The sequence below is a fragment of the Rousettus aegyptiacus genome, unplaced genomic scaffold (genome assembly GCF_014176215.1).
Source record: "Rousettus aegyptiacus isolate mRouAeg1 unplaced genomic scaffold, mRouAeg1.p scaffold_m13_p_3, whole genome shotgun sequence".
NCBI classification, from domain to species: domain Eukaryota; kingdom Metazoa; phylum Chordata; class Mammalia; order Chiroptera; family Pteropodidae; genus Rousettus; species Rousettus aegyptiacus.
In genome coordinates, this window is record NW_023416306.1 from 122,932,947 (window position 1) to 122,956,578 (window position 23,632).

At 46.0% G+C, this 23,632-nt stretch overlaps 1 protein-coding gene and 1 pseudogene across 3 annotated transcripts in view; both read right to left on the minus strand.

The window, feature by feature from the left end:
• The window catches only part of MYO5C (myosin VC), an 85,085-nt gene that overhangs the window by 37,362 nt on the left and 24,091 nt on the right, over positions 1–23,632 (minus strand). For all 3 annotated transcript variants that reach the window (XR_001599155.2, XM_016162688.2, XM_016162689.2), the window contains exons 9-21: positions 20,216–20,322; positions 18,538–18,803; positions 14,638–14,719; positions 12,321–12,461; positions 10,481–10,606; positions 8,095–8,178; positions 6,144–6,278; positions 5,571–5,668; positions 5,221–5,307; positions 4,630–4,741; positions 3,658–3,869; positions 1,109–1,274; positions 381–527 (exon numbers count right to left, since the gene is read on the minus strand). Coding sequence is in view for 2 of the 3 variants with exons in the window: in XM_016162688.2 (XP_016018174.2) it covers positions 381–527; positions 1,109–1,274; positions 3,658–3,869; positions 4,630–4,741; positions 5,221–5,307; positions 5,571–5,668; positions 6,144–6,278; positions 8,095–8,178; positions 10,481–10,606; positions 12,321–12,461; positions 14,638–14,719; positions 18,538–18,803; positions 20,216–20,322 (1,763 nt within the window). In the remaining variant the exon portion in view is untranslated. The remainder of the gene's footprint in view (positions 1–380; positions 528–1,108; positions 1,275–3,657; positions 3,870–4,629; positions 4,742–5,220; positions 5,308–5,570; positions 5,669–6,143; positions 6,279–8,094; positions 8,179–10,480; positions 10,607–12,320; positions 12,462–14,637; positions 14,720–18,537; positions 18,804–20,215; positions 20,323–23,632) is intronic.
• Positions 7,159–7,277, minus strand: LOC118600970 (annotated as a pseudogene).

Consider the following 23,632-nt stretch of genomic DNA (forward strand, 5'->3'; position numbering starts at 1 on the left):
GTTTCTCTCTACCAGTGGGAATGGCATGGGGAGTCTTCATAAATTAGAAAGGGCTGCAGCTAGACCACATGGACCTTTGGGCAAATTAGACAAAGGTACTCCTGCCCCAAAGGCAGCCCAGCTTTGTGCCAGGACACATGGGCTGACAAGCAGAGCCAGGATGGATTTCAGCCCTGCTTGCCCTCTTCTTGAGCAGCTGCCCTTGTGCAGTATACGAAGTGCACAACCACAGGCAGCAGCCCTTCCCAGTGGGCTTCTGTCTTCTAGCTCGGGTGGTGCGTGTGAACTGTTTGCACCTCCTGACATGCATGTAAATTTTAACTGCATCACTAAGAAATTTTCCCGGAAGAAAATATGAAGGATGCATTATGAATACGTACCTGATCTTCCAGCTTTTTCTGCAAACGCTGGACCCTGTAAGTAAGCTGAATGTTGAGCACGAATCGTCGGATGTTCTGGAATCTGCGTCTGGCCAGCCATGCCCGAGCATATTTCTGAAGGATCACAGCCTTGTGTTCCTCTAGCATCTTTAAAACAAGATTTTGTGAAATGCAAACTGGATCTCTACTTTTTTCCTAATGTCTGGAGATGTAACTACCAGAAATTTCCCATTGTGCGAAATACGAATTTCTTATAATCAACAGAGATCTACAATAGACTTTTAAAACAATAACCAAATTCCACCTGTACCAGATATGTACAAATAGTCGTTCACATGAAGAAAAACCATCTCAGTACAGGTACACCTTAGAGATATTATGGGTTCAGTGAATATCACAATAATGTGAATCACGAATATTTTGGTTTCCCAGTGCATATAAAAGTTATCTTTACACTATACTGCAATCTATTAAGTATGCGATAGCATGTCTAAAAAAAAAAAACACATTCCTTAATTAAAAAATACTATAATTGCCAAAAACTGCTAACCATCATCTGAACCTGCTGGATAGACTTGCTCGACACAGAGGTGCCACAACCCTTCGATTTATGGGGGGGAAAAAGCCTACAAAGTGTAATAAAATGAGGTATGCCGGTACTGTTGGTGAAAAATAACATGACCCCTGGCAAACTTGTGTCCCAAGAAAGCATGTGGTCTCGGCCGTACCTTTCGAAATCTCCTCCTGGCCAGGAGTCCTCGGGTGTAGGCCTGGATGGTGATGGTGGCCACGCGAATCAGTTGGTACAAACTGCGAACAAGATATCCACGACAGTGCTTCTGAATGATGATGGCTGCCCACGCCTCCTTCAAGGCCGCTGCCGTAATAGCTTTCCTTGGTTAAGAAGAACGTGGAGTCCATCTGTTATCCACAGAGCACTGACTTCTACTATACGGCATGACGAGCTTGTGCAACTCTTTCCTACTAAGGAATAGTCAAATGTTTTGCAGATCTACACATTAAACTCTGTGACTTATTCTAATGCCTACTGGGGATCAGTCATCATTACCTCCCCCTTCACCCTGATCTGAATGCGGATCTGCTCCAGGCACAAGGAACCATGTGGGAACACTCACTCTTCATACCCAGGCTGACCGATCTGCTCACAGGCTCACAGGAAACACACGGATTAGGACAGCAAAACTGTGCTTTGGCATGGTACTTGCTTGTTCATCTACTCTTTTGCTCTTGTGGGAAATCATGCTGGAGGCTCCAGATTGGGGTTGGCAAACTAACGCTGGGGGACTGAACCTGCAGCCAGTGTTATTGCAACACGGTCACACCTATTATGTACATATTACCCACGGCTGATTTCACGCCATAATGGCAGAGGTGAATTGCCTGCAGAGAAACTGCAGGGCACCGAAAGCCCAAAGCATTTGGCTCTTACAGAATGAGTCTGTCAACTCCTATCCGAAGGACTGGAGGAGATGACAAAGTTATTACCCTCAGAGTTAACAGCCTCGTGGAGCAGACAGACTTATAAATGGCCAAGTGGGACATGAGAAAAAATAAAATAACCACTGCAAGATCTGCAAACAAGATCTTATAGAAAGGATGGCATGTGAGCCAGCCCTTGATAGAAAAGGATTTCTGTAGCCAGTGATGATTGGAAAAGACATTTCATGCTGAGGGACCAGCAAAGGTATGGAGGCCTAGCCGTGCCTGAAGTATTCAGAAGAAGAGAATCTGTCTGGAACTGCTATAACACAAGCTACATGGAGAAAATTGGTAGTCAATGAGGTCAGAAACATAGTTGGGGAACATATTACTAAAAAAACAATATATATATATGTATATATACATGTATACAAACATATATAAGAGAAGGGAAAGGAGGGGGATAGAGAGAGGCAGAGGGTAAGGAGCAAGGGAGGGTGGGAGGGAAGGAGAGAGAGAACACCTACTACGTGACTATGTGACAGCTACTGTCCTAGGTACAGATGTAATGGGAACCAGGTGAGTATGGTCCCTGTCCTCACAGAGCTTCCATTCTTATGAATGCATCTAGGCCACAGGGGGCCTTGAGTACCATGTTGAAGGCTGCATGCTATTCTGTAGGAAATGGGGACCACTGGAGGCATTAAAGGCAGTTTCAGGGCAGTGGCTCAATCAGGCCCTGCTCTAAGATGGGAGAGAAAGGCAGCAGGTAGAGGGGCTGTGTCATAAGATGTAAGGCACACGATGATGAAGGCCTCATCCAGTGCTGGAGCATGGGCATGAAATGGATGAAGTAGATACTAGAAGCAAACAGTCAAGGAAGGGTAGAATTATCAGGCCTTGGTGATTCAGAAGGAATGGGAACATGGGTTTGGGGAGGAAGATAACTCTAGGGTTTCCTGCCCAGATGCTGTTATTAACTGAGTCAAGAAGACTGGGAAGGCAAGCCTGGCTGCGTGTCCACGGAAGATGGTTGCCTGGGGAGACGGGAGTGGAATAGCACGTCCAGTTTGGGGCATGCTGAGATGAAAGATGCAGTGTGCCAGACACGTGGGGAAGCTCAGATGCTGCTGGAGGTCAGGCCTCCAGCTCAGGAAGTGATCAAGTTCAGTGACACAGCCGTGCCCTTATAAACCTGCCTTCTCAACTATCTTAACAGCATGCCAAGGGAGGAGGCAGGGCAGATACACGGAAACACACAATGCTATTTGGGAAGGACGCCCACCTCACTGGCCAGCCCAGCACAGCCTCTTGGGAGAGCTCACGCAGAGATGGCATGGCATGGCTAGAAGACCTTCCCTCCATTCAGCCATCCCCTTTGGGCTGCTCCGGTAGCCTTGCTAAGGGGCTGTGTGTTTGCTGGCAGGGACTTGCCAAGGATCCCTCGCCGTCTGTAGGTAAGCTGGTCAGTGGCTATTCTGCCATCTTTACTCAGGGGCTTCACTAGGACCCTGGTCATCTTAGGTGTTTTCAATTCCCACAGAAAGGAGCCCAGTCCCTCTACCTGGTCTCATTGGGAACTCTGATCCTCTTCAGAGACACCCACATCAGGGCTTCCTCTCTTCAGGGTCCTGGTTGCCACCTCTGCCACATGGGGACAGCAGGCAGAGTCAATACTACCTGCTCCCCAAGAGACACACTCTTCTCTCCTTGAGGCTCATGGCCATCCCAGAAAGATGCACCCTGGCTCCCAGGAGAAAGGCAGGCCCCTCCCCCTGGGAGGTGATCAGAGAAGACAGATGTACAATTCAACACGGCTCCCTTGGTTCCAACGTACCTCACAGTTTGCTCACCCCGGAAGTACTGCTGAATTATGAGCGCAGCTTGTCTTTCTCGGAGGAATTTTTTTCTCTGGAGCCAGCCACGGATGTGCTTTTGTATCACAACACAACCCTGCCTCAGTTTATCCAATCGGAGTTTCTCTAAATAGGCCACTTGCCCTGCTCTGAAGAAAATTTTGGTTTTACCAAACTGGTACTGATTAGAATCCTGGAAGAGAAAAATGATATAATCAGAAACAAAATATTTTCAGATTTTCTATAGTATTTGGAAAAGATGGTTAGAGATTCAAAGATGCCAAAAACATGGTTATTTTGACATATCTGTTCTTTGACATAAGGCAGAAAAACTCTAATATGATCTAGAAATTTATACTTCGATTTGTTTAAAGCCACTTTAGGGGAAGAAATGGACTTGCCGTGGAGGTTTCCACCTGTGGGATGGGGAGGGGTGTGTGCGTTCTCCATGATTCTCAGCTAGGCTATTGGGGAGCTTCAGCTTTTCATGCGTGGTTTCCACAAAAGGGGCAGAGCGCCTGGACAGGCTTCGTTTCTCTTTGCATTTTCGCTTCTCTTTACCACCCCTTCTCCCGGCCACCATTACTCCTTCCCCAGCTCTTTCCCATCGTTACTCATCACTTCGGCAATAATCTAAATCCACACTGCATGCCGAGCCTGAACCCCCGGCTTAGTGACCATCTGGTTGACTGTGTAAGACCACGGGAGAACAAAGCAGGACAGGAGGACACTGGGGGAGGCCAGAGTTCAAAGCTGGGTTCCCACTGACAGGAGAGGGTGCCCATGACTGCACCTGCTCTGACCTCCTTAGCACACAAATGCTTGGGGCACATTTTCTTTCTTCTTAGCCATTCATGACAACTATAGTCCAGAGACTGAGGCAAAGATGAGGATATGGGTTTGGGAGATGTGCTTCTCCATAAGGGCCCAGGGCTCAAGTGGGCAAGACTGACCTGGATGAGCCTGTGTAAAACCACTTTGCACACCTCCTTCTTATCACCGAACGAAAGCTCCTGCTTGCTCATGAGGATACCGTAGCGACTGTAGAACTCGATGTATGTCCACCTAGAAGGTCAAAGCAGGGCCTGAGCAGGTGTGCCTGGGAGGGAGCCTGTCGTGTCTGTGGACCCTGTGGCTTTAATGGTCACTGCTGGTGGGGTGGAGTCTATTCTAGGGATGATGGTACTGACCTCTGACCTACTTCATGCTGAGCACACCTGTCTGCAACCTGGACTGTTTTTGCTAATGCTCTGCTCCAACAATTGTCTTTTCTCCACCCCCATCCCCTACAGCCCCCTTTCCCAGGAGGCAGCAGGTGACTCTCACTTGCAGCCCAGACAGGTGATGGGGTGGTGATGATGGCAGCCTCTGCCCCACCCACCGCCTGTGTAGCATCCTTTCCTGGCCTTCCCACAGCGCAGTGGGACACATCTTGGGAGCATCTTAGGAAAGTACATGACAAAAAACATGGTAGACATTCCCTTGGTTCTTAGCATAGCCCTGAAATTGGGCACTTTTCCCCCAAACAAGGGCTGAAGACATACCTGGAAGGGTAGCTCTGCGCACTGATGCGAATCGTTTCTAAAACGCCACAGGCTCGCAGCTGCTGAACAATTCTTTTGGAGTTAAACCTTAAAGGAGACAATTTTATAACGTGTTAAGCCATTATAATTGATAACAGCACCTCCAAAAAACAGTTCAGAAAGTTGAGGATACGGAAAAAGGAGCAGTGCAGAGGGGTTGTGTTAACACTATGTGTGAAAGGCAGGATTGTTCTGTATCATTTTAAAGCCCGGAAACAGTAAAATTCACGGCAACTGTCAGTATATTCTCTAACGTCACGACAGAAACACTGGATTGCTCAGTGTTTTCCCTGCCTCGCGAGAACACTTACTCAAAGGGTAACTTCTCATCGTTGGGTTTGATGCAGCGAACGTAGTGGGGCGTGGTTGCATTGAGGGTCTCCATGAGCAGGGCCAGAGAGCTGCGGAACTGGGAGACAAGGTCAGGCGACAAAACACTGAGCTGAAATCGAATGCTTATATTGAGGCATAAAAAAAAAAAAAAGAGGCCCCAACTTAGTAAGTTAAGAAGAACAAAAGTTAACTTTGTGCATAAACATCGATTACAAAAGGTTTCGGTCCATGACGGTGATCGTTAGTGTCCTGCTGCGCTGGACAGACCGGGCCCCGGACCGGGCCCCCGTCCATCCAACACTCCTGCACAGCAGGGAGACAGTACGTCTTGTTACTGTGCAAACGTGTGGTTTGATCAGTTGTGCACGGCCTTGGAGGTTGAGGTGCCATGGCGATGAACCACTGAGTTCCTTTGCACTCATATTTACACTAGTTCTGAAGAAGCTCGGTCCCCATGTCCAGGCCTGGAATGTGGATCCTCCCAGTGCCCGGGCCCCCGGGGGCTTAGGCCATGCCTGTGTCCCCCTCGCCCTCAGACTCTTTCTTGGTACCTTGTTCCCCACTGTGGTCCGGAACTGCTTGTTGTTTGGCTTGATGATTTGCTTTGCAGATTTGATTGTGATTGCTGAACCGAAAGGGGAAGGAGGAACTGGATTTTCTTGGAAAAATTTGGCGCAGAGATGAAACTGGAAGAAGCAGATAGGATTTCAATGTCTGAAAGTGCCTGCCCACAGGCCTCCCAACGAGTGGTCAAAACAAGCCCAGCTAACCCCAGGGAAGATCAAGCGACAATCTTGACCAATCTCTACAGCAAATCTTGATTCCACACAATGGACTGTCCTCACTCAGGACGACTGTGGCTTCTTTCCCAGGAATGAGAGCAGAGAATGAGTGTATAGGGGGATTGCTCAAAGTGTCAGGAAAATGGAAACATTATAATTCCCACCTCCGTGCCTTGGCTCACATTGTTTCTGCACCTGGAATTTCCTTTTTCCTACCCCACATTCTCATGCCCACAGATCCAAACCCATTATTCAAGGTTCTGTTAAAATATTTTCCAGTCCCACCCCCTTTCCTGATGCCCCAGCAGGAGAAATTCCAACTTCCTCTAAACTATCCTAATCTTATTTGTACCTCTTTTAGGACACTCCTTACTTTTTACCTTGCATCAGTTATTTCTTTGTCATGTCTTCTCTCTGGGAGTGAACCTCATATTTTTTTCTTTTAAATCAGACACTGAGACTGAGAATCTCCTTCAGGGCAGAATTCCTGTCATATGCATCCTTGTGTGCTCCTGAGGAGGAGTGAGTCTGAAACTGCCACACCTCTGAAAGCCTGTGCGCTCCACATGGAGACCCACAAGATTTGTGCTCATCGTCCAAACTGGAACCCGGGGTAAATGTGGGGGTTAGTAATTTTGTGTATAAGATGCAGGCCACTTCCACGTTGAATTCTCTATCATAAATCAGTTATTAATTAACTAATAATTAATTATTTGGCGAGGCAACCCTTGGTTGACCTCACAGATTTTAAGGACTTTGTCAGTTTACAATCCCTTATTTTTTGCGCCTACAGCACCTGGTCTTCCTAGGTGGTCTCCCATCCAAGTACTAACAAGGCCCGACCCTGCTTAGCTTCCGAGATCAGACGGGATCTGGTTTGTTCTGGGTAGCATGGCTGTAGACCTCATAAATCAGTTTTAATAGCTGAAGGGGTCATAGCCTATGATTGATTTATGATCATTGGTGGAAGTGCTCATGCTCATTTGGGAAATGGTCAAAATATTTGAATGTTGATGGATGACTAGGATCTTTTAAAAGAAGGGAAATAAATATGATAACCAAAGCCTCACAAAAATGGAGGCTTATGTATAAAATAGCCTGACTCTCAAATTTTAATTTAAAAGTGTTCGAAGAGCCAGAATTTTTCTCTTGGTGACACTGTTCACCGCACAGAACCGTGGATTCGAGGAGCCGATACGTGCAAAGCAGCTCCCCTCTTTGCTCTGTCTCTGTCTCGCTTTGACGTTCTACACGCACTGAGCGCTGCCTGCCGCTGCCCGGTCATGGGTTTCAGGTAGGTCCTCCCTCTGGGATATGAGCTCTACTCTGCCTTGTTTGCTGCTATGTCCCCCAAATCGGGGACAGTGCTTGGCACCTGGCAGGTGCTGTATAAATACGTGTGACTGAATAAAATGCGAGCTGTGGCTCTCTAAGAGGTCCCGTCAGCTGTCCTTCCTGTGTTGTCTGTCTGTTTGGGTTTGGATTTTGCTTACGGTGGAGATTTGCATGCTTTCAGGAGATGGAAACGTATTTTAGTCCCAATTCTAAAATAGTTATTTTCTGTTTGAGCTACAATTTGCCACAAGACAGTTCGCACGCGCGCGCGCATACACACACACACACACACACACTTTCTCCCTCCCTCTTACTTTTCCCAATATCTAGATCCACGTCAAATGTGTAAGGCATAACATTAATTACCCCCAAGGACCTGACAAACCTTGCTTGCTTTCAGGATTTCAACCAATGTGTCATAGACAGTGTCTCTGTTCTTTTCAAGGAAACCTTCACATTTATACTCAACCTATGCAGAGAAAGGAATTAATTATTTCCAAAGAGACATAAGCAGATAGCATCTGAGTATCATAACTTCTTTTTTTTTCCTTTTTAAAGAAAGATTAATGAAGGTGCTGTAAAGCAATCTTCTAAAAAAAAATTCAGTTTCTGTCTGTCACAGTTACTCTATTATATAAAACTTAGAAAGCTGGGACTATGTCACTTGATGGAAAGAGCCAGGCCTGCCACTGCCTGGATTTCTCACTGGCTGCTGGTCACCCTGCACTCACCTGTGAGTTCCCTCTGGCTACACGTGACAGTTCTCTGCGATGTGTGCAGTTAATACACACACAGGTCTCTGAAGACCTGGTCGAGGCTCACTTCACCTTAGAAGCCACCAGGAGGAGAAAAAAGCTCAGTGGTATCCTCTGGGTTCAAACAGAAATGTTTTCTAATCCAGGACTAATGCGGTAGAAGGGGGAAAAAACTGAGAGCTGACCACAAAGCTTCGGGGCCACCAAAGCCTCCAAAGTCAGGTTTCGAGGGGGTCACTGTTTGCAGTGCTTGCCTTTGGTTCTGAAAGGCTCTCCATACAGCCATTTCTGATTCCTAAGGCTTCTCAAGTCCCTTGAACAAAACGTGGGGGGGGGGGGGGGGGCTGCTTAAACGTTCAAACCCCAATGTAGTTTATGCCTCTGGGTTATGTATTTTAATATGTGATTATATTCTTCATAAATTAAAAACATATGTTAACAAATAAAATATTAAAAAATTAATAGTGAGGAAACAGGCTTTTGGGAGTGCTGGAATCTAGAGGGTGTTCAGTGAGCCCTGGGTGAGGACTGTGTTGTCCCTCTGGGTGAGGAAGTGTCCTTACTAGTACAGAGTTTAGGTTAAGAACCAGGAACACTGGCTGTCTGTAATCACATACTCTCTTGTGATTGAAGTACTTAGATTCTTGTATAAATTTTTCCAGGCTGATGGCATGAGCTACTAGTCTAAGCAGACAAAGGTATAACAAATGTAGAGCTTTCCTGATCCAAGGAGACCATCTGTGGGGACAATGTTACAGGCTGCTGAGTGCCTCTGCTGGGGAACTCTGGGGACCAACGGAAGACGTGCTGACTTATCGGATCTAAACGCAGCTGCCTCACTTTCAAAATGATTTTATTTCCTTGGCTAATTGAATTGAGAACCTCAGCTCACCTTACAGTGTGTGTGGGTATTCCCACCAATCTGCAGCCCACCCAAAAGTGCTGTACCATTAGTTCTTTTAAGAGGGACTTCTTGGAAGTGCCAGGGGAGAGAATTAAATGTACAGACACTATGCACTATAAAGAGCGCCTCCTAAAGTAAATGCCATACATGCTTTGTGTGATTCTTTTTTTTTTTTTCTTTTCCCCAGGGGACCTCAGATGTGAAGTTATAAAGGACAACGACTCAGAAATGTAAGTTGATGTATCATCATTCATTTCATAGGCGTCTTTTTGGGAATCAATCTGAAACCCTCTAAGCACTACAAGGCTATCATATTTACCCGTACTCCCCTAGCCCACAAAGGTCATTACGGCTTTCCAGCTTATTGTCCCCTCAGCTACTGAGACATGACTAGCAGACTCTGACCCACAGCACCAGCCTCTGGGACAGACAAGAGAGACAAGCACAAGTGATCCCCATGATCCTCGGGCACTGGCCAGGCCACTAGAGTAAAGCCCGACTAAGGCCAGGAGTTTCCTTGGGAAAGGAAAACAAGATAAAAATGCATGTTTAGGGCAAGTGGTTATGGTGATTTTTCTTTTTTTCCCTTCTGTTTTCTAAGCTTTCTGTAGTGTGATTTTTAAAACATATTTTTCATTAGACTAACATTTGTTTCATTTAAAATAGGAGATAATATAAAGAAGAAAATAAAGATCACCTAGAAAACCCATCATTTTGAGTCAACCTATGTCACCAACATAGTAAATATATTAGAACCTGAAAAAGAAAAACCTCATAAAAATAATAGCTTTTGTTATAAGAAACAACTACACTGTCTTGATTATAACAATTTCATAGCAAAAATAAACTGATAAAAAGTTAACGAGTTCATAATAAATCCAAAATAAAAAATGAGGTCTACTAGCAACACATTGCTCTTTAAAGCAATACAATCCAAACTCGAGTATTTTGTGATAAAAATAAATTAAGGATTGTTAAATACATACACACACTCTCTCGCATGTATCCTACATGCTAAGCGTGACTTCAATCTGACCCAAAAAGTCCCTGGCCAGTGTGGCAGGCAGCTCTGGCTCCAGGACAGACAGCATCCTTCCAGACTCTCACTGTACCTTATCAGCAAAGTGCTGGATGATAAAGGATGTGTTTGACATTCTGGGTTTTTCAAATGAAGGGTTCTTGTTGATGAAATTATTATACAGCTTTTGAAGCCAGTTTTCATCAGTTCCATGTGGTAACTGGAAGAGAAAAGCAAACCGAATAGCAAGTAAGAAGACTAGAGATGAAAGATGAGAAGGGGTGAGCAAAAGCTCTACTTCTGAGAGATGAAGATGATCCGTCACTTCGAGCAAGCTGCTCTAGGTCCACGGCTCCTCGTTTAAAAGCGACTCTAGGCATAAATCTACCCTTGATCTTGATAATCTTCGGAGCGATATTTAAATGGACATATCAATGCCATTTTAGAAGAACAAAATGTTATGAGCTAAAAGGAAATGGTCACACGATGACTTAAGAATGATGAATTTTATTTCTGCAAAACTGGCAGTATTTTCGTTTTTTCTCCCAAAGAAACTCAAAGGCTCAGGAAAAAATAGTATGAATTCCATTGTGTGAACAGCCTTTCGTTCCCAGTTGAATGCGGAAAGACTGCCACCTGAATGTTGTTCTCCTCACTCCGTCCCCAGAAAAGAGTTTTTCCTTTGTTTTACTGCCTCATGAATAACGACATCCTTTTATTAAGATCTTATCTCCTCAGACTAAGTGAGCTGCTAAATTCCTTCTTGATAGCTGGTGATTTCACATTTATCAAGTATATTAAGCCTGAATGCTGTGAATCTAATACACCATTGGGTTCAAATGACTCCTGCATATTTCTTGTGACACTGGTCACCTAGCAAATGTCTCTGTGGGGTGGGTACTGACACTGGCCACCTAGCAAATGTCTCTGTGGGGTGGGTACAAGTATTTAGCTAGAAGAGGCGACCTTGGCCTCTGTTCCGGAATGTTAGCCCTGATGCCAGCCAGTCCTTTAATCTTAATCACTGCAGGGGCTGGCAAGTACATGTGGCACCAGAAAGGATAATCTGTGAGAAGAATTATGGAACTGAGAACTCCAGGGAGAAAATGCCATTAAGTCTCCAACATTATCATTTTTTTGGCGGGGGGGAAGGGGGGAAGAAGTGGGTGGAGTATAAATAAATCTCTGTAAAAAAAATAGAACCTATGTTTAAACATCAAATGCAAACTTTAAACCAAAAAATGAATATTGTCCTGGGGATTCTTTGTTCTGATGGCCCCATGAAGAACACTGCTAGACCGACTCACTATAAAGTTGCTCCCCCAGAGGGCAATGACAGAAAACCTCTCAGAGAGCTCATCTCTCAAATCGTATGGTGTTGATTTCTCTGCTACCCCTCCCGGTGGATGACTCATAGACTCAGGAAGAAAACCCCAGTCTTGCTAGTCATCAACGACTGGCATGGGGACACTTGCTGTTTCCATGTCCACTCTTCGTATACCTACGGACAGCCTCGGAGGGCTCCCAGCTGCCGGACACGCCCAAGAGGTCATGCACGTTACCCGAGGGTGGGTGACACATGCAGTAACTCATCTGTTACTACTTAGAAGTTGAAAAAAAATCTCAATAGTTTAAAGATGAATTCACACCAGGAGCCACTTGAGCAAAGGGCTGAATCCTACTCATCTCCAGGTCTATGAGACAACACGTGGAGGCCTTTTCGGTAAACAACGCGGTATCTAACACAGTAGGTGCTCAAATAAAAAGTTTATAAACAAGCATATATCATTTAAAAATTATACCTAAAAACTAATTTACTTTATTATAGATTCCAAAATAAGCATTATGAATGATTTATGCTGAAATTTTAAGTTAACACTATGCAGCTGCATTCATCCTATAAAGGCATAAAACCAATTATTTTAAAACGTTACCAAGCACTCTTCATCCAGTAACTCCAAAATTCCCATTTTTGCTTCAATCAGGTCAATAACTGGTTGGTTGTCATAAAAATCTATCAGAGTCCAAGGGATATCTTCCTTCATATATTCTTCTTGTTCGAGTTTAAAGACATGCTGGGAATCCAGAAGTTAACACAGAAAGTACAACAGAATATTAATACGTGCTTCCGAAAAGCAAAATGTAAGCATTTGGAAAATACAGATACATGACTGGTTTGCAATGTTTATGGAAGACCCTGAGGTACAGGCAACCCCCCTTACCCATGATCAATGCAGTTGAGTTCCTAATGTGGGTTTAGACCTCATCCTCCCGCCCAGCCTGAGTGGGTGCCTACACCCTGTCACCTCCAGTACTGCAGGATCTCAGAGTGGTCCTGGAGCCCCTCCCTGCTCACGGCACTGCTGCCATCCAGTACAGAGCCAGCCTCTTTGGCCAGGTGGAAGGCAGCCTGCCCAAGAATGCTGGCTGTGGAGCCAGTGTGAGAAGCCAACAACTTAGAGAACTTTGTTCACTACTTGTTCGAGCCATAAGGGTATCGGGGAGGCTTCCCAGAGGGCTGGCTCAGGCTAATCCTGGCTGCAGGTGGCAGGAGGGGGAAGGGCAGCAAGGAGAAAGCCTGCCATGGAGGAGGAATCCTTTGGGAGTGGCACAAAAGCACAATAGGTGATTGAGAAACAAACGGGGCTTGTGCAGACCAGACAGAGAGCACAGCAGTGACGTGGGGTAACAGGGAAGCACAGCCAGATGGCAGAGAGGGGATCATGCAAGGCCCTCACTTTCCCTAGAGAATTCTGGTCCTGTGGCTTTTTCCTAGGTGCAGTGAGGACCCACGGAAGGCGCGAGGGAGGGAGGATCATGATGAGATCTGGGAAGATGGCTCGACTTAGGTGGGGGATGGCTTTGGAGAGAGCAGGTGTGGAGGCAGAGAGGCCAGTCGGGACTCGGCCAAGCATTCCGTGGTGGCGGGACACTGTGGGAGGTGACGCAGAGGACTCTGGGGGAGGAGGATGAGCAAGAGTGATGGGTTAGGATGAGAGTTAGGCCAGGACACCAGGTCGTTGCTGGTGGTTTAACTACAAAAAGGAGCATGGAGAGTCAGGACTCCGAGAGGGGAAGGTGGTAGGTTCGCTTTGTCACTGTTGAGCTCCTGGAGGCCACCAGGGCAGGGATCCAGCAGTGGCCAGGCTTATGGAACAAGAGATGGAAGGCAGTCTTCACTAGGGCTTTTGTGCTGACATTTCAAGGTATTACCCCTCCCAGAAGGATCTGCACAGTACCAGATGACTCAAAAAAAAAAAAAAAAAAAAAAAAAGAAGAAGAAGAAAAGGAGAAAAATGGAGGAAGACGAAGAGGAAGGTGAGCAGGAGGAAAATGAAATCGCAGCCTTGATATGCTATTTTCAGGGGGTGTCTTGCATGTGCATTATTTTGAGGTTGAGGTGAATGTGTGTGTTGGGAACAATATGGCACTAGAGTCCTAGGAGATGGCAGAATCTGCAGATATGGTTCAGTTATGATGCATATCTACTTGGAAAAACCCTTCATTGGGGTTACGAAATGTTCAACTGCCAAGGAATCCTTGAGAATGCTAACAAAATAGAAATTTGCAATAAGATGACATTTAATGCTTATACATGGATTAATCCTGGGGCAAGAAAAAAGAAACACATACTGAGTATGACTGGTCCTCTCCTCACAACAATATTAGGCAGAGTCTATTGGCCCATTGTTAAAGGGAGGAAAACTGAGGCTCAGAGAGCCCAAGGTCCCAGAGGAAGGAGGTGGAAGAGCTGAGATTCAAACCCAGCTCAGTTTAAGCAAAAGCACGAGCTCTCTGCACTGTCATACCACCTTTTCCCCAGGGGCTGTGTGGGAGACGCTGAATTTCAAAAGATAAGCAGGAGGTTGCCAGATGGAAGATGACGGGATGGGAAAAGGACAGGAACAAGGTGGGTTACAGCAGAGAGCACAGAGGGTGCAAAGAGAGAGGTTCGCAAGGAGGTGGAGCCTTCAGGAAACTCACTAAATCATTTGGTCTGGGTGCATAGGGGATCTGTATCCAAGACTGGCAGATGAGGAATTGAAACTAAAAGTTGGCCGGGTCGCTCTAAGGAGATGAAACAGGACGGGAAGATGCAATCTCAACATACGGCCACAAGGTGGTGCAGTGGCCCAGCGAACAACTCTTACTGGTCAGGATTTGGAGAGGCCTAACTGTGCCTCTTCCTGTGTCTGCGGGCAGGCACACAGAGCTGAGAACTAGTCTCAAGAAAGCAGAAAAGTCACCTACCAGGTTAAACTGCTGTTGTAGTTTCTCATTAGCATAATTGATACAAAACTGTTCAAAGCTGTTCACATCGAAGGTTTCAAAACTGAAATGCAGTTTAAACAAGTTAAAATATAACTTGGGGGACACATACATTCATTTTACAGGTCAGTATTTTTTGACAAACTTCATAGCTAAACGATTTGTTATGTTTTAACATCCCGGCAGTCAGTTTATAAGTCAGCTTTTCCCAGGCTGTCTCGGAAGGAATCCGGCATGTACAAAACAGCTACCTTGAGGCAGGCATTAAAACAGGCCCGTCAGAATAGCATGTATCATTTCATCCACACAACACTGACAGCAGCATTATCATCCTCATTTTATAGATGAAGAAATAAGACTCTGAGAGGTTAGAATCTTGCCTAAGGTTATGGTTATGCAGCTAGTGTCCGACTCAAGTGTGAGCCTGGCTGAAAAGCAGTGTTCTTCCCTATTCTCCCACTCTTTACCTGTTGAAAGGAGAGGGAGCACAGATTTGCCTCTCCCAGGAGTGCTTTCATAGTTTGAGGAGGACAAGGGCAAGGTTGTTTAAGCCTAGCAGGTCCAAGGCAGACATGGCCCCACCTCCATTTTCAGACATTCGGTGTCTGTCTCTGGAGATGCCCTGGGGTTGCAAACGCAGAGCTGAGAGGAGGCAGGTGACAGAAACGGAAAGCAGGCTGGAGAGAGAACGCAGTGAGCTGTGCGGGGCTCTTGCAAACAGGACTGTCCAATGGGGCAGCTGCTACTTTGCTCTGGCCAGCTGTGGCCATGGATTAATGCAAGTTGGGAAGTCAGACCGCCTGAATCTCAAGAGAAGCCAGAATTCTGGACTTTTACGTGAATAATACCACTCTGTAAAACTTCTGTTGTGGGCTGAATAAAACTCAGGCACTAAATTCACCACCTGGCCAGGTAAGCACTCCTGCCAGGAGGAAGCTCCCCCAGGGCTTTGGGTGCTAGCATTGCTGCACATCGCCTCACTTAACCCTAATACCGCCCTAGGTGGGGGGCTATAGTGACCCCATTGTTACACGTGGTGGTTAGAGGTGACAGAGACCATGGCAGAGACCAGCAGCCCGCAAATGCCAGACATGCAATTTGACTCCAGCGCTTGGTGCCTCCAAAGCTTTGGTTCTTAATTGCTCTAATCCTAAGGGGTTCCTGCCAGTGCCAACCATGGGTCCCTTGGGAGTCTCACTTGACCGAGCCAGTTTGGCTCAGTGTAGACTTCTGAGTAGGTTATGGGCCTGAACTTTGTTCTACACAGTTCCGCAGTGACTTGGGGCAGGAGCTGAACCCACACAGCTCCGACAGCTCCTCTCCACACACACTCTGGAGTCCAGAGACTGGGCTTGGGCTGGGTTTGGGGAAGAGTTAAAAGGGCCTCGTTGTGCTCCATAGCCCAGGCCAAAGACAGGACTTTCTAGAGCAGGGGCGGAATATCAAGTGTCAGTGATTGTTTTCCTACCCTTGCGTTCCCCTTCTCTCAAAGAACGAGCACTTGGAGTTAAAGTTCAAAACCCAAGGAAAGACCTAAATCTATCACTTAAAACGCCAGAAGCACGTTAACTATGACAACACTTCACATTTGAATGATGCTTATGGTTCTTAAGACATCTTTACAATTTCTTCCATTTGATCTTCATAATAACCCTGCAAGACAGGCCCCATCTTACAGATACAGAAACTGAGGTTAGGAGAGTTTCTGCAACTTTCTCAGAGCTACATGACCGGCACACCACAGTGCTCACGCCCAGCGATCTGAGTCCCAGGCCCAGGCCTTTCCAACTCTGGGTCTAGAGACCATAAACACCGAACTGGTTAGGAAGTCACAAGCCCTCATACTATTCCCAGCTGAAACCTCAAAGTCCATGGCTTCAGCTTTAAACGCTTTCAGTGAGGGTAACTCTTCCTTGGAGGCTGCTTTATTTCCAGGCTAAACTGAACTCACTTCTCTCAAAAGTTGCAGGGTGCACATGAGCCAGGTCTAATTTAGACTTGAGCATGCTGGAGAAGGCACGAAAGGATCTGCCGGGCAGCAGCACTCTTACTTAAAGAGGGGCACTTATTTTTTTTGGAGGGTATACCATTAATTCACTGGTGGCAGCAAGCATGTTACTTTTATAATTTTTGAAAAGGAATTTATTTTTAAATTTAAAATTTAACATGTACAGTAACAAGTTCTTGTGAGTTTATAATAACTCCTTTCTCAGGTTTGCAACCTTAGCCAAAAAATTCAAATTCTTCATTACGGTGCTCAATAGGCCCCAAGGATCTGACACCTTCCTGCCTGCCATCCTCCTCACTCCCTGGTCCTTGTGCTCAACTTCCCCCCTCCCCTACCCCCAGTAAACCCCTAGCACATTCCCTTATTCCCTTCATGAAAATGATCCCCATTTAATTGTCCACCTGCCTCTTAAAATTTAAGTCCCCAAAAAGCAGAGCCATGCTTCTGTGCTGTTCACCGATCACATCGCAGTGCCTGGCACATGGATATTTGTTGGATGAATGAAATAATATATTCTTAAAATAAAGGTCTATTTATTTTTAAGACATTTGAAAGTTACCTATTCTACTACAAAGAGATTGTTTTAAGCAGGACTTTGCCTTCCCACAAGTCTACTCAAATTACCACTGGCTGTTTGCATGCTTTTTTAAAAACAAGAAACAGGAACTAATCTACTAGGGGATCCCAGCAATGTACTGGTATTTTACAACTGTTGACATATTAATTGGATATCACATGTATTAACTTAAAATCTAAACTAAACAAAGCCCCTCCCTTGAGGCACTATCTCATTAAGCTCTTTACCTGGACTCGCTTTGCCTTTCTGCCCTCCTGCCTATCTTTCCCCATCAGGGAACAGCAGGTCACAGAGGCCCAGAGCCCAGGCTCTCCCCTCTGCATGAGGAGGGGACTTGAACTGCTTTTCACAGAGTGTGGGGGGGCTACTCCCCAATCTGGACAGAATACTCTGTGATATCTTTCATGGGACAATCTGCCCCTTCTCCAATGGGGAAACCCGGGTTGATCCTGGGAGTGGGGAGAGTTGGGCGTGGAGGCCAGGTGCTAACTAACAAAAGTCTGAGTGCTAACAGCCCCCTCAGCCCGCCTCACCTGGCTGGGGCCTCTTGCACTCTCTCTGCTATTTCATGAGCATCTTTAGCATGAGCCTGCCGGGGATTTAGAAAAGCAGGTCACAGCAAAAAGGAGGAAGAACAACACTCCAACGTGGGATCTCTATCCTCCTAAAGTATTAGAGTTCCTGGGCAGGGGCTGAGGCAAATGGAGGACCCTCATTATGCAAGAAAGGATGAGGATTTAGGTGTGACACTGGTTGGTAAAAGGCCTGATTCTGAGTCCTCCTCTGGCCTGTGAGCCTGAGAGAGGTACAGGACCTCTGGGACTGCCATTCCCCATGAAACCGGAAAGAAATGTCAGGGTCCACACCTCAGGGACCCTCTGTCAGGAGACAGAAGTGGGTGAGAGCCTCAGGCAGCACTGGGAAATCCCACCAGCGGGGCAGCTGCAAACAAGTTCCTGAGCCTTTCTAAGCCTTGGCTACATCATCTCTAAAATGGGGATAATTATAAGGTTGTCTGAGGAGCAAGTGAGAAAGTGCATGGAAACTATCTAGCACTGTAGCTGGCATATGGTGAACTCTTGATGTTGGCAATCGGTAATTCAGCATTTATTTAATACACTAAATAAAAGACACTGTAGCCCAGGAGATGGTACTTAACATCCATACATGAGAAAACAGAGAACACCAGCTGTCTGATCATGTGAAACACAAAGGAGAAACCTGAACAAACTGATGTAAAAATAACAGGCATTTGAATTTGAATGAGGAAAGACAGGCTCACTGAAAAGAATCTTACCCATAAATGTCCAAAACACCAATAAAAGTGTGCTGCTTGCCTGAAAACTGCAATGCTAAGTTAATGCTCTCCACGATGAAGTCGAACAGGTGAGCATAGATCTTTTTGGCCAGCGCATCCCTGGCGTTGACAGCCTGGGGCCTGGTCATGGGTTTCACCACAGTCTCAGAGGTCGTGATGATTTTGCGATTGCACAGCCACTGGGCAACTTTGCCACTCTCCAGGCCCAGGAGCTCACAGAACACCTTCAGGTGACTGTCACCCTCCTTCAAAAATAAATACAGACCTTGTCAGGGCTGTCTAGCCACCTAAACTAGCACAAGCCCACCCACCCAGGGCCCTTGGCTTCCGCTCAGGCCTGTGTGAGATGAGAATGAGCTGGCATGAGAATGACCAGGCCGCCTGAGACAGAGTCAGGCCTGGGGCCACAGTGGCATGGAGCCTGCACCTGGCCCTTGGCAGGACACCGCTGCCATTGCATTTCATAGAAACAGTTTTTACTACGTGTTTTCTTCTTTATGTGGATATTGATGAAAATAACCAAACACATACCCCCTACCAGGAATCACTGCTCATAACATTTGTCACAGAAGAGTCACACATATAAACTTACCTCGTGTCCATTAAATAAATGTGCCACAAAACTTACACGGGAGTATATTTCCACAGAGAGAATCGGCACCACTGGTGTTAGATTCAGGCGAGTGTTGGGAAGTAGGAGGCGTCCTTTCTGTTTACAACTGTCCAGTGCCCCTAAGGCCCTACTTAGTGGTCCGCAACCTTTTTGGCACTAGGGACTGGAGCTCCTATGAGAATCTAATTCCTGATGACTGAGGGGGAGCTGAGGCGGCCATGCTAGTGCTGGGGAGTGGCTGCAAATACAGGTGAAGCTCACCTGCTGCTCACCTCCTGCTGTGTGGCCTGGTTCCTATAAAGGCCACTGACCAGTACTGATCCATGCCTGGGGGTTGGGGACTCCTGGCCTACATGACTTATCCTCTCTTTTCCCCTATTTTCTGGCCTCATCTACCACCCCTCCTTTCACTCACTCCTCTGGATAGAACAAGTTTCTACTCGTTCTCAAATTACAACTTCTGCCCAGAGCCCTTATACTTGCTGTTCCCTCTGCTTAATTTGTTCTTCCTCAGATACGGTTCACTTCCTTGTCTTCAGGCCTCTGCCCACGGCCACTGCCTCAGAAAGGCTTTCTCCGAATGCCCTACACAAAAGGCACAGCTCCTCTCCATCTTCTACTTTGCTTTACTTTCCTTTTTAATGGCCATCGTCAGCTGCCAGAGCCTATAACTAATTATTGTGTCTCTTCCCCTCTGCTTCCTTCCTCTAGACCAAAAGCTCTATGAGGGCCTTCTTGGTTTGTTTTGTTCACTGCTGTTTCTCCAGAGCCTACAATAGTGCCTGGCACACAGTAAGGCACTCAGTAAAAATTTGTTGACTAAAAGAACAACACATAGATAATGTATTTTCCTTCTCTTCTACTTTTGTAAGGGGAACAACCTTTACTCTTTGAAGGCAACTCATGGAAACCCTTGCCTCCTTGTTCTCATTAAACTGGTTTCCTCACTGCACATGGTGTTAAAATGCAGAAGCAAGGGACCCACAAGACGTTCTACTGATGACCATCCAAACACAGGACGGGTGAAACAAACAAGTATCTTACACTAACTGTGGATCTCTCATTGCCCACTGCTGTAATCTGCACGTTGCCCAGATGTAGGATGGCTGCCAGGATCTTAAAAACATCCATCTGAAAATCCTTCTTGAAACCTAAAAATAAAAATTTTCCTAAATTAGGAATATTGCATTTCTTCTCTTAATCACTTGTAAGATAACACCTGAATTCTTTCAAGATGCTCTATTATAATCAGTGCCAAGAGCTGGGCCAGGGAACGTGAAGTGGACCCCAGAGAGAATCTGGCTCACTAATCTTTACAGTTTGACTTGGACAGAAATACCATGTGAACTCTACAACCCACTAGGTTTCCCTTTTTGCCATGGCTACTAGGAAGCTCAACACAAAACCATCGAAATAACAATTTGATGTCAGGTTCTTGGGAGAATCAGCTTTCATTTATTCTGTGATGTACTTGCTTCATGTTTAATGTTTTTTTTGTTTTTCTTTTTTGCTTAGGAGCTGCTTGAATGGTAGGATGCTGGATGGAGTCCATTTGCCCCTCCAGCTCTGCATCCCGCTCTCTGCTCTAGGGAGCTGACCTGTCTGGACCAAGGCAATGGCCTCTCATGTCCTCTGGCTTCTGGCTGTGTCTGACCAGTGGGGACCCTGGCAGGAGGTCAGAGAGCAGAAGGACAGAGGTGCTGGTATATCATCCTCTTTTCCTGCAAAGTTGCCTCAGGCTGGCTCTATTGCAGACTAACATGAGGTCCCTGCTCCTGGTCTTGCACTGATTTTCCCCAACCCTTCTTTCAGGCTCCAGTAACACTCCTGTGCCTGAAAGGGAAAGAGCAGCAAACAGCTCTGCTGCTGTCCCTGGGTCCCTCCTGCCCCTTGCAGCTCCCCTGGCCCCATCCACATTGCTACAGTTGCTCCCTTCATAAACAAACCCTCCTTTAATCCGAACTGGAGTGTGCCCCGTTTCCCCTCAGGCTTGAGTGTTATAGGTGAAATATAAGCTATAAACATACAACACATTTGGTCATCACAAGGGGATCGGCACATTTCCTGGGGCTGAAAATAAATGTGACCAGCTCCCAAGAAGGATTTCATATCTGACTCCCGTAAATCACAGCAGAGGATCTGCTGGTTGTGACAGGGCTTTGCTGGGTCGGGATCCCTGTGCGGGAGTGAGGTGGATGGGGTAAGCACCAGGTGGTCGTAATGACATTGCAGTGAGTCAAGGAGCTTGGCGACGGACTCAGGATGGTGGGCCAGGCTCATTCTGTGCTCCCTGGTCTGCACCAGGATGAAAACTGGAATGCTGACTCATGACTCCCCCTACTCTCGCCAAGCAAAAAAGCAGTGGGCCCTAAAATCCGAGTAAGAGCCGCCATGGCCACTCGCTGCTTCTACTTGAGGACATCTGGAATATTTGAATAGCGGCTAGGTCACAGAGTCTTTTCTCCTTCAAAGATTAAACAAAATCAAAGCTGCAAAAGGTATCAAACGAAAAGTATATGGATGACTCCAGCTCAGCGTGGTGCAGGCATCTGCAGTCTTTCCACCTGGAGTTAACGCCTCCATTTGAAGGACAGGTGCCTCTAACAGAAATAAACTGCCAGGCCACCACCATGATAAATGACAGGTAAGTGGTGAATAAAAGCAGCTAAAAATGCGGTTTGGTGATCTTCGCTCTGCCACTCCACTCTGCATGATCCGTAACTAAATCACTTAACTACTCCATGCCTTCCAGAATTGACAAAAGTGAGATAACTCCAAAGCAATGACGTGAAAGAAAAAACTTAAGACCTCAGTTAAGGAATTATCTTTAGTGAGACAAAGTCACACAAAAGCACAGTGACCTGAGTTGGATTTCACACAGAGTCCTAGCTAGGCTGATTTCCAGGGTGTTCTTTTGGGTAGAGATTTAAAGGACCAGGATCAAGGGATGAATTCAATGAGAGTCAGCAGGAGAACAAAGGGAAGGAGCTTTTGATAAAAATGCACCACCTTCTGCTTCTTCAGGCCTAACTCTGTGGTTGGCCAATGTACCTCAGGAGCAGGAAGGGAAGGGACTGGAATTCTGTGGCAGGCACTATCCCAAGTACTTTCCATGTCACCTCTCAAATGCTTACAACAACTATATGAAGTAAGTACTGGTATTATCCCCATTGTACAGAGAGGAAACCAAAGCGTAGAAGGGCTAGGGAACTGGCTCAAGGTCACACTGGGTATGCCATATCTAAGCAGTACGTGAAAAGACTGTGGCATTCATGAAGCTGTCTTAGCTTCGTCCAGTGTGTCTAACGTCGAGGTCCCCTGAAGACTCCATACCAGGCGAAGAAGTTTCAGCAGGTTCCAGAGGCCCATTTACTGGGTATGTTGTGAGCTGGATGTGTGTGTTAACCTAAATGACCTCGCTGCTAACCACACCCATTTTTCCTTTCTGTTTCCATAACAAAACACAGGAATGGACAAATCAACCAACAAGTACTAATCTAGCAATCACCTTTTTAAAGAGGATGATTTGCCCAAGTGTGTTATAAGCCTATATAAGATTCAAGTTAGGCAGTCTGCACTTGAGGAGGTCTTCATCTAAATGTAATATCAAGATACAAACAAGAGGACAAGCAGTATCGACAAGGTATTTACATTGTTAGGAGACGCGCTGCTGAGGAGAACATTGAGATGTTGGAAATGTTTTACATCTGTGCTGTACAATACAGGAACTATTACTGCATGTGGTTGTGAACACTCAAAACGTGCCCAGTGCAACTTTGGAACTAAATTTTAAGTTTTATTTCATACTAATTAAAGTGAAATGTAAACAGTCACTTGTGCTTAGTTGGTGGCTACTGTGTTGGACGGCATGGGTCTAAAGACCACAAAATCAATGCACAGCATGAGATGAGTGATTGTAGGAGTCACAGGATGATGGCAATCTCAAAGTTACAGTGAGGTCATCTGGTTCCATGCGAGAATCCACTCTGCAACAGTAAACGGACCTTTGGATCCTCCTCAAACTTCTCCTTTTCCTGGTACGAGGTCACCAAGAGACTTCCATGTTTAGACACAGTGGGGTGAAGCTAAGACAGCTTCACGAATTCCACGGGTCTTTTCACATATTGCAAGAAGACTCTAAGGAACTCATCAACTATTCTCACTCTATCATCTAGGACAAGGGTCAGCAAACATTTTTTTATTAGTTTTTGCAGGCTGTGTAGTTGATGTCATGATTATTTAACTCTGCTACCACAGTGTGAAAACAGCCATAGACCATACTTACACAAATGAGTGTGTCTATGTTCCAATAAAACTTTATTTACAAAGACAGGCTGCAATCTGCTGACCTTCGGTCTAGGACATTTTGTAATGATTCACACAGTGAGGTCATGCTTTCATTAAATGTGTACCGATCTCTGATATAGCATGCCACAGTTCATAAACCATTTCAGACATTCT